At 38.3% G+C, this 10,800-nt stretch overlaps 2 protein-coding genes across 2 annotated transcripts; both read left to right on the top strand.

The window, feature by feature from the left end:
• Positions 1–1,869: 1,869 nt before the first annotated feature.
• si:ch73-335l21.4 (E3 ubiquitin-protein ligase-like) lies at positions 1,870–3,515 on the top strand. Its single transcript, XM_042482174.1, has 2 exons — positions 1,870–2,395; positions 3,092–3,515. Exons 1-2 carry the CDS (start codon positions 1,939–1,941, stop codon positions 3,148–3,150), a joined length of 516 nt encoding a protein of 171 aa, XP_042338108.1. The 5' UTR covers positions 1,870–1,938; the 3' UTR covers positions 3,151–3,515.
• Positions 3,516–4,396: 881 nt separating this feature from the next.
• Positions 4,397–10,759, top strand: LOC121939023. The gene is made up of 4 exons (XM_042482173.1): positions 4,397–4,671; positions 4,775–4,845; positions 5,516–8,893; positions 10,602–10,759. The coding sequence occupies exons 1-4, from the start codon at positions 4,643–4,645 to the stop codon at positions 10,757–10,759; spliced, it is 3,636 nt and encodes a 1,211-aa protein (XP_042338107.1). The 5' UTR covers positions 4,397–4,642.
• Positions 10,760–10,800: the final 41 nt, after the last annotated feature.

Below are 10,800 nucleotides of genomic sequence, written 5' to 3'. Positions count from 1 at the left end.
CACACACACACGCACACGCACGGACGCACACACACGGATGATCTTTGTTAAACAGGGTAGGTGAATAATATCAAGTTTTCTTTAGAGCAGGGTACATTTTCTCGTAAATATTCTCAGATTTGAGGAAATCTTTTACGGTAATTTGGACTAAAAAAAGTTGTGTTTTGCATGACCAAGTAGCTTTACTGTAAACTGCCGGAGGCAAAAAGCGGGAAAGTCTATAAACGACTTAACAATTAACAAAAGACTGTACAACACACACTCACACTCACACTCACACACACACACACACACACACACACACACACACACACACACACACAGAGTGAGTTTGTGCAGCTTTGTGATCTTTGGCTCAGATTTCAGCGGAAGTTGCCATGAAAGGAGTTCATGCTGGAACAACTGATAGGAGGGAGGGGAGCTGTTTGGGGATTACCATGGAGCAGCTGACGTCACACACACACACACACACCTAGACACACATAAACACAAATACACACTGGAGTGTCAATGTGGGTGTGGAAGGGTGGCACTTACATTCAAGCCTGATAAAGTAGGGACTCTTAAAACAACCCTCACACTTTTTTATCACTGACCTTAAAATTTCCAGTGTGTGAGACTTAGGGGGATCCTGATGTGCTAAAATATGAAAAATTTCCAAAAATCTGAGATGTCCTAAAATCCTATAAATGTGCGATAAATCTAAAAACACTTTACACCTTCATGCTCTAAAACCATTAAAAAGGTCTTAAAAATCTTAGAATAGCCCTAAAATCTGAAAAATGTCCAAAAATCTGAGTAATATTCTGAAATTGTAGAAATGTGTGAAAGTCCTAAAATGTCCTAAAATCCTAGAAACATCCTGAAACCTGTTAAAATCCTGAAAACATCCCAGCAATGTCCTAAAATCCTAGAAATATTCTGAAATTGTGCAAACGTGGAAGTCAGAGAAAAGACCTAAAAACCTAGAAATGTCCTAAAATCAAAGAAACATCCTTAAACCCCTAAAATGTCCTAAAATCCTATACGTCTCTTAAAGTCTTAAAAGTCTTGAAATCCTATATGTGCTATGAATCTAAAAACACCTTAAAAGCCCAGAAACATCTTAATGCACTAAAAAAAAGTCCTAAAATCATAGAAACGTCCTAAAATCTTAGAAACCTGTTAAAATCCTAGAAAAATACCAGAAATGTCCTAAAATCAGAGATATTATGAAACTGTAGAAAGGTGCAGAAGCCCTAGAAACAACTTAAAATCCGATAAATATCCTAAATTCCCCAAACATGTCCTAAAATCCAAGAAATATGTTAAAAAGATGTCCAAAATCCTAGAAAGATGTATGGGGCTGCTGCGACTGTCATTTTGGAAAAATGTCCCCCGAGTAAAACAAATTGAGAGTCTCTGTTCTAAAATATCAAAAACACCCCAAGTCTTATTTTCAAATTTTTTCAAACATATTTAATATATTTTTTTAAAAAAAAACATATTTAATATGTTATATTTTTCTATTTCTGCCAATATATGTCCCTAAATCCTACACAGTGGGCCTTTAATCAAATGTTTTTGGAGCCTAAAACACTCAGTCCAACATGTGGTGACTGATCTCGTGGGTTACTGTGTTGAATCAGCTGGCACCTGTTGTTTTTTTGTTTTTTTTAAATTGTATTTTTGGGTGAGTCACTGCATGAAAACTCCAACAGACAAGCGTACATAGGAGGAGTTATGCTCCAGTCGTGCTTGTTGTCCTTCAAGTATCATTTCATCACACGTATTTTGAGGCCGATGACTCACATGAGGATTTGGCTCCAGTCCAGCCTGTCCAGCCCACGCACTTCCTCACACCCTGACTTAAAAGTCTGCTCAGCTCACCTCTGCACTTCATTCAAACCTGGGATCACAGTCTGGGGGGACAGACAAACACACAGATCAGATAGCGGTATGTACTCAGAGAATGAGTGCGGAATTTGTTACCAGATCTACAACGCAGGTCGGCGGTGCCCCCGGGAGCTCCACTGCAAACACAGCTTCTGCGAGAGCTGCCTGCTGGCTCTGTCCCGGCCCCTGGGAGCCGACGAGGCGCGCCTGGACCGGACCATCGTCTGCCCGATGTGCCGGCACCCCACGATCATCTCCGGGGAGGGGAAGGTGAGAGCCGAGCTGAGGGCAGATGAGTCCGTCCTGCTGCGGCTGATCGTCACTGGACTCGTCTTCCAGGACGAGGACCAGGAGGAGAAGGAGGACCAAGAAAGCTGTGACAACAACGGGGAGCTGCCCGAGATTCCAGCCGAGCGGAGCGACTTGTCAGCGGGCTCCAGAGGTGGGAGGCTCCGGCGGTCCTGCCGGAAAGTTTGGAAGTTGATTAGCGGGAAGAATTCGTCGCGGAGTAGCGGAGAAAGTAAGCCGATTTTAGTGTTTATTATTAGTCTTTCAATTTCTCGTGTTTTAAAAATGTAAAAGGGACAAAACACGAGGGAATTCTAAAAATGAAGATTTTGTGAATGTAGTCTGGTGCATGGCGATCAGCCAATGGTGAAGCAAGGTCTTTTTCTTCAGTAAACAAAACCACAGTGTAAAAATATATTATTTAAAACTCTACTTAAGTTAAAGTTTACAAATCCCACCAGTACAACGTCTTAAAATATAAAAAAAACTCTGCAAAACGTACCCATTTAGAGTAATATTTGGAGGATATTGGCAGGTCTCTCCTGTTTTGGTGCACAACTTTTCTTTTTCCACACTAAACTTCACCCAACCCAAAAAAAGTACATAACACAAAAGGGCTGACAAGTTGATCATATGCTTTGAATGTAAAATCAAAGTAGCTTAAGTACTGAAATAAACATAGTCGAGTAAAAAGTAGAATTTTCTCCCCTGAAATATAGTAGGATAGAAGAATAAAATAGCTTAAAATTCATATAATGTGTCAAAATTAAACTTAAGCAGCACTTGAGTAAATGTAATTAGTTACTTACCACTACTGGTAACCATTTTAACCCATTTATGTTTTTATTTAATGTGAGCCTTTATGTGTAATTTTAGTATAAATAAATATATAAACCTTTTTCTAACGTGTCCTGTTTTTCTTCAACAGACTATATGACCAACGCTGACCTGAGGAACTTCGCCATGATGTCCTGCTACATGTTTTAAAGGAATCAGCGACTCCAGATACCCTGTATAATGTGATATTTATTCAACGGTTGTTCTGCACTACATGGACATGATGATGACGATGATGATGAATCTGCGCTGACAGGAGACATCAACACACAGTCAGCAGTGATTTAAGTCAGATCTCCAGCTTTCTGCTTCTTTAAGCGATGACCATTACACAGCTGCAGCTGTTGAACCCAAATGAGACAAAACTTGAGAACTTCCGAAATTGCCATAATGGCACATTTTAGGGTCCACTGATGCACTAATGTATTTTATATTTATTTTTTTCATAATGTATATTATTTCTAGATATGTTACATATTTAAGGGAAAACAATACATTAAAATTGAATAATTGAATTTTAAGCTTTTTTTTTTTTTTTTACTTTTTTGAGCTTGTTTGACTCAGTATGCATTTTATTAAAAAGTTTTAAAAATGACTATCTCTGGCCTGTGTGTGTGTGTGTGTGTGTGTGTGTGTGTGTGTACGCGCAAAAAATACAGTTAACCCTTTAAAACCTGGTTCAACATCAGTTTCCTTGTGCTGCATTGAGACACCTTCACAAGTTATTCAAACCACAAAAACATGGGGAAAAGGCAATAAGCAACTCGCCAAGAAATGTCCCACAAATTGTAGGAAATTAGTAAAAGGTAAATTATGTTACTGAGAAAAAATTATATTTTCTACACTTTTTTTGAGACTTGTTTATTATTATCATTGTTATTGTTGCGATTATTATTATTAGTTTTTGCTTACTTTCAGGTAATTTTCTAGCAACTTTTTACTGTTGTTTAACTATTTTTAGGTCATGTATTCTTAAGTTGCTCATTCCCATCTCCTCATGTTTTTGAAACAAATCATACAAATTTGCTTAGGTTTAAAACAGTTAACGCATTGCATTAAGTTTAGGCCTAACTGAAAGCAGACTTTACAAATTATGTTATAAAAGATAATGAAGAAAACAACCTGAAAAATAGTTTTAAAAAAGGGGGAGAGTTATTGGAAAATTATCAAAAACTAGGGGAAATGTCTGGAAAACTATATCCATAATCATTATAATTATATGTTTAGAATTAAGTTACAGAAAAAAGACATTTTTAATTTTCTGTTTATTTGTTTTTGGTTTTTTTTCAGTTTTCAGGCTATTTTCTTGTAACTTTTTACTAATTTCTTGCTAATTTTTACGCTATTTGTTGTTAACTTTCTCAGTGAGCATTGTTAAGTTGCTCAAATTAAATTAAAAAATTAAATTATAGTTATTTTACATGAAATGGGCCAAACTTACCTTCACAGGCAGCTCCAGGAAGTGTGTATCTTGACGCCAGGTGAAGAGCATTGCATCAAATTAGACTCACAGCCAGCAGCAGAGCAGTCAGAGCTCAATGACTCTCTACTCTGACAAGTAAAACACATGAATTTACAGCATTATTATTCATTTTAATGTCTTTTTCTATAACAATACAAGCACTGGGAGAAGCTGTCAATCATGTTTGGAAACTCTGCTCTCTTCACAAGGTAAATATACATTTTACAAGCTTTTTGCACATTGAATTTGAAAAGAGTTTGTGATTATTTCAGCTAAATTATACCAATACTGCTGTGTTTTTTCTGCCTGCAGGCTCTTGTTTGTCTGTGCAGCTGTCATGTTGTTCATCACGTCTGACGTCAGGTGTTCAGACGCTGCAAGAGGTGAGCACAAACACACCAGTATCTGCAGTTTCCTTAATGACTCTCTGAATAATGTCACGAGGCATGTGCTGGGTTAAAGGTGGAGCTACAATTAAAGGGACAGTTCACATGTTTATCAGTCTAGACAGTTTTGGTATGAGCTGCCAAATTTTGGTGATATTAACCCCAGAGATGTCTGCCTTCTCTTCAGTAAAATGGTATTAGATGACACTGGGCTTGTGCTGTTCAAATCCAAAAAAATATGATAAAAATATAAAAAATAATTATTTTTGGAGTAAGACATGGCTGTTGAGTTTTTTTGTGCTCTATATTACATATATAAATACTATTACATATATATTTACACGTCCTTTCCTTTTTTCTTAACTTGTTTTTTTCTTTTCCCTTTTTTTAGATTTGTAATTTTTTTTAAAAAGGTTGTGAAAATATCCAGAGATATGCTTTTATTTCTAATAGTAACTTATTTTTTTCTAAAAATTTGTTTGCTTTACTTTTCTTACAATTCCTGTTATTTTTGGGCCATTTCTTCAAATTTCTTCAAGTTGCTCATTGTCCTTTTTCCATGTTTTTGAAAGAAATCAAGCCAATTTGCCCAGGTTTCAGGGGTTAATCAATTATCTGTAAGAACAAATAATAATTTCTTATATACGTATTCTTTTCCCACTTTCAGTCGGCCTCATACCAACCCAAATGGACAACAGAGTGACGTACAAAGTCCTCAGACGACTCTACACTCCCCACAGTCATCCACTCTTTACATCAACAGAAACTGGACTCCAAACCAAAACTAATAGCAAAACTGAGACAAGCGGGAATTATAAAGCAGCTTTGTCAATCATTGACCATCAGTCAAACCCTCTGTGGCTTACAGGAGGTAGTAATCATCAAAACAACCCAGATAACAGAGAGTCCCGAGCGGGAATAACTGGTCTGCAGCGTGGAGCGATGCCAGAAAGCAGCTACCATCCTCTTTCTGGAAATTCCTATAATTCATACCCAGCAATCATTAGAAAATCATCTGAAACAGAAGCTGCCAGTCCCTTTCATCAGAGCTCTAGTCCTACACAAGATGCTCAGAAATCCGACATCAAAGAAAACCTTCCTAGAAATGAGTTTTCTCCTCTTTTTTCATCCCAGACTGGTCGACACCAGAGTGCACCGCTGCCAACTTCAAGAGGGCATTACAGCAGCTATAAAGACACAAATGAGCTCGCTGCGGTCGGGGAGCGGAGTCCTTCTAGAGGGCTTCAATCAAGCAAATTTCTTGGCTTTGCAGCTCAAACTGCCCCTCGTGAGCCATCAATCAGCAACAGCGTACACACCTCGGTTATTAAAAGCTTCCCCAGCACAGAAAAAGTGACATCATCCATCAAAGATTTCCCAGAGGGGTTGCACTCGCAGAGTAGCATTGAGACAGCAAGGCACAAAAAGGTCCAGTCGTATCTGTTCAAGGACTCCCAGGCGTCTTTTGGCGGACAGGAGACAGCAAATACAGTCACTGGAGATGGACTTGGCACATTTCGCAAAGCACCACATGAGCAAAGGGCCTCAAATGCACAAGCTTACAGGAAGTTTTCTTCAAATGTTAAACAGAAATCTGAAAGAAAAGACCCAACGGAGGAAGTTCAGAATCTTTCTGTGAATGCCAATCACCTGCATCATAATGCCAATTCACAGGCATCTTTTCGCGAACAGGAGAAAACATTCACTGATGATAGATCTGGCACTTTTTATGCAGCACCACATGAGCAACGGGTTTCCAATGCACGAGTTTACAAAAAGTTTCCATCAAATATTAGACGGCAATCGCAGAGAAAAGACCCAACCGAGGTAGTCCATAACCTCTCTGATAATGCCAATCACCTGTATCATCAGGCGTCTTTTGGTGGTGAAGAGAATTCAGTCATTAGTGATGGACAAAGCGCTTTTTACACAGCACCACATGACCAAAGGACCTCGAATGCACAAGTTTACAGGAAGTTTTCTTCAACTGCGAAACAACTACAGCAACCTGAAAGAAAAGACCCATCCAAAAAAGTCCAAAATCATTATGCCATTTCTCAGGCGTCTTTAAACGGACAGCAAACTGCAAATGTAGTCAGTGGTGACACACTTGGCGCTTTTCACCCTGCACCACATGAGCAAAGGGCCTTTAATGCACAAGTTGACAGCGAGTTTTCTTCAAATGTTAAACAGCAGTTTGAAAGAAAAAACCCAACTAAGGAGGTCCAGAAACTTTCTGCAAATGCCAATCACCTGTACCATAACGCCAATTCCCAGGCGTCTTTTGGTGAACAGGGGAATACAGTCACTGGTGATGGACTTGGCACTTTTCACGCACCACCACAAGAGCAAAGTGCTTCGAATGCACAATTTTACAGGAAGTTTTCCTCAAATGTTAAAGGGCAGTCTGAAAGAAAAGACCCAATCGAGGAAGTCCAGAGTCTCTCTGGCAATGCTAATCAGCTGTATCATAACTCTGATTCCCAGGCGTCTTTGGGCGGACAGGAGAGGGCACTGCATGAGCAAAGGGCCTTGAATGAAAATGTTAACAAGAAGTTTTCTTCAAATATTAAACAACTACAGCAATCTGAAAGAAAAGACCCAACTGAAAATGTCGAAAGTATCTCTGAAAATGCCAATAAGCTGTATCATAATGCTAATCTGGCTCAGTATAGTAGTCACACAGATAGTTTTCCCAAAAGTCAACAAATCTCTGCACATCTGGCTCCAATGAAAGGCACCATGCAAAGTTTTGTCCCTTTACCTCAGAAATCTGTAGAAAGTAGCTTCAATAATACAACCATAAGAGGACCAACACATGCTTACAGACCTGCACAAACCATAAAAAGCATCTACGGCTTCAGAGGATTCGAAATTCCTAAATTGAAAGCTACAAAGGCACCGTCTATTGTCTCCTCCGACTCGCGACGAAGTGCATATCCATCTTTGTCACCAAGGTACAGCTTTGGTCAAAGAGAAGCATCTACAACACCAACAAAACATGCACCTTCTTCTGGCGCTTTAGACGTCGTCCAAATCAAGAGTTCTCCGAGGTTTGCGTCAGGATTCAAAAATCGGCCTCTGCTGCCTGAAAATGATGCCGGTATGGACAGCAAACCAGATCGCAAAGGATACAGAGTTTACAGAAGAATTTATGGTCTCAAAGGATTTGGTACTCGACCATTTGAGGGAGCCAAAACTTCAGTTAGAGAGCCAGACGTCAGAGTCCAACAAGGGTTTGAAGGTTTTAAACTCAGAAGCTCACAGATCTGGCAACCGAAGAAAAGCAGTCATGAGTCCGCAACGGGAGGAGAAGACCTTAAACCACTTGGAAGCACCAGATTTACACCTGAAAAATACAAAGAGAGGCGCAAAATCTACTCTTTTCCAGGATTTCAGCCGCTTCAAAACAGAAATAACAAAGCACACAAAGAAAATCCAACTACGGCATCACCAAGAATCGCACCTTATCTCAGATCAGCCGGGGACATTAAAATTCAATGGAAATCAGAGCCGAGGACACCTGACAAAATCACACCTGTTGCAAAGAAGGCGAGCTTGCTCAACAGTGCCACCAGCAGCACCGTGAGAGGCAAACGTGTGAGAGGAAACGGCAAAAAGCTCAATGAATCTCTCACCACTGACACCAGAAACGCAGCCATCGTCAGGCTGCCGAAACGCCCTGCCAGGATTAGAGCTTTCACATACGCTGATATTCTTGGAAGTGTGTCGTTCAGTGGTGTCGCGGCTCAGAAACCAATCACACCAGCTGACAAGGATTATTCTCCAAACATTACAACAACCAAGCAAGACGGAGAGGCGAGTAATCGGACCTTAAAGTCTGAGGACGCTGAGATTAGTCGAAACAACACGAGCAAAGTTCCCGAAGCTGAAGACGAGGACGTTGAGAAAAACAAGTCGCCTGTTAAAAGTGAAGAAACTGACAAGGAAACGTTTGACTTATTTCTGGACAATGAAGGAAGCGGAAGTGGAGGTTTTAATATGTCCGATGTTTTTTTCTCAACTGATTCCACAAAGACGCTGAGTGATGATTTGTTAGAACTCGATGATCTACAAACATTAATAAAAATTTGAAAACGATACTTGTGATTTTGTTTTTGGGCAAACTGTCTGTTCCTCACCCTGTAAAGCCTGAACTATTAAATAATAGCCAGAATATATATATATAAATTAAAGAATAATATTAGTCCTGACGACATTGTTTTTTGAAAACTGGAAATACAATTTGCATATTTGTATTTTCTTACTTATTTGCTAATATTCTTTAATTCAGAACAGGATTAGAACTGAACAAATATTATTTAGGGACTGTTTGTTATTGATGGGAGGGAAATAGGTGGTGCAAAAATAGAGACGCATGTCAAATAGTTTTTTAAGCACTGAGGCGGGACCTGTGCTTATTTTGGATTTAGGGCTTTGATTGGCTGTATTTTGTATTTATTTAACTGCCAATTTTTAAAGAAAACCTGTGAGTTTGGAAGGCATATTTTCTTTAGCTATTTTTTTGGCAATTTATAAAGAAAAAAAAATGGTGAGTTGTTTCCTTGAAACATTTTTAAAGAAAAAAAAGAAAAACATTTTTTTTTTTTTTTTTTTAGTAAAACATTTTTGGGTGATTTTTAAAGAAAACAAATTTGGGTCAGTTTGCCAAAAACTGCAGGATATTGGCATAAAGTGGGGAAGTCTGTAAAGGGGAGACTCTTGGATATTTCTCTTGTTTTCAACCTAACTGTGAAGTTATACTGTGACATATAAGTAACAATATAAAAGTTATTCTTACCGTAACCATGATGTTTTGCTGTTGTTAAACTCGGACCTCTACGGCTTCAATTCATCAAGACTTTTCTCAGATTTTGGATTCTTTGTTCGCTGTGGAGGAATGCAAAAAAATGTAAGTTTTCTGCAAGAATTTAACAGAGCACAGGTCGAGTAAGTGAGACACAAATGGTCATTTTTGTGGTTAAAATTTCTTTTAAAATTTGGGGATATATTGATATATATAAAAAAAAAAGGAAAAAGAAAAAAATGCATTTTAAAGAAAAAAATGTAGATTTTTCTTTAACATTTTTTGGTGATTTTTAAAGAAAATGTTGCCCATTTTTTTCAATACATTTTTTTTATTTTTAAAGAAAAAAAGTTTTTTTTCTTCCTTAAAATGTTTTAAAAAGATTTTTTAAAAAAACAATGTGTCTTTTTTTCTTTAACATTTTTTGGTGATTTTTGATGCTTTCCAAACAAACATTTGAAAGGTATTTTTTCTTTGAAAATCACAAAAATTCTCATTATTTATTATAGCCAGAAACTGTAAAAACTGAAATTATCATTGGATTCTCACATTTCTGACAGTCCTTGAAGACAACATGTGCTGTTTAGTGATTGCCTCAGAGTGTTTTTCCAGTTGTTTCATTCATTGTGGTGAAAAACACTCATCTGGCATGTTGAGCAGTTCACAAGAATTGCTGGGAATTATTTGGAAATACTCCATACTGTAAATCATGACTGATAACATTTTTAATCAAAACAAAAAACTCATCTCCTGGGAAAAACCTCATGATGAGCAGAAAAATGGACAGAGGTCAAACGTGGATCTCTGTGCATAAAAACTTTTGCCTCATTTGGCAAACGATTTGCATAATGTAATGTCAAGTATGAAGAGGAGCAGCGGAGGAAGGTCATACTTGAGGCTTTTTATAAATTGATCGTATTCCCATCCCTTGTGTCCTCTTTCCCAGGCAGGCCGCGGCTATTCAGCGTGCTGACACAGATTTTCCACCTCCTCTTTGGAGCTTACACGGAGGGCTTCAGCATGCTGCTGGTCTCTGAGTTAACACGCTATGAGATGGAAAAACCTGATTGTCTTCTGTGTTTGAAGGTCTTGAAGAGTTACTGAAGAAAACAAATAACTCTGTGGTTTGTTCCTATCGATTTAAA

The sequence above is a fragment of the Plectropomus leopardus genome, unplaced genomic scaffold (genome assembly GCF_008729295.1).
Source record: "Plectropomus leopardus isolate mb unplaced genomic scaffold, YSFRI_Pleo_2.0 unplaced_scaffold40, whole genome shotgun sequence".
Taxonomy (NCBI): Eukaryota; Metazoa; Chordata; class Actinopteri; order Perciformes; family Serranidae; genus Plectropomus; species Plectropomus leopardus.
The sequence above is the reverse complement of the archived record's forward strand: the minus strand, read 5'-3'. Positions and strand labels throughout refer to the sequence as shown.

What these genes read in the sequence shown, in the direction of transcription:
- si:ch73-335l21.4 (XM_042482174.1), top strand. Translation starts at nt 1,939, where the DNA reads ATGTACTCAGAGAATGAGTGCGGAATTTGTTACCAGATCTACAACGCA. An exon ending in GTCGCGGAGTAGCGGAGAAA is followed by an intron (nt 2,396 to 3,091) that starts GTAAGCCGATTT and finishes TTTCTTCAACAG; the next exon opens with ACTATATGACCAACGCTGAC.
- LOC121939023 (XM_042482173.1), top strand. Translation starts at nt 4,643, where the DNA reads ATGTTTGGAAACTCTGCTCTCTTCACAAG. An exon ending in AACTCTGCTCTCTTCACAAG is followed by an intron (nt 4,672 to 4,774) that starts GTAAATATACAT and finishes TTCTGCCTGCAG; the next exon opens with GCTCTTGTTTGTCTGTGCAG. An exon ending in TGATTCCACAAAGACGCTGA is followed by an intron (nt 8,894 to 10,601) that starts GTGATGATTTGT and finishes CCTCTTTCCCAG; the next exon opens with GCAGGCCGCGGCTATTCAGC.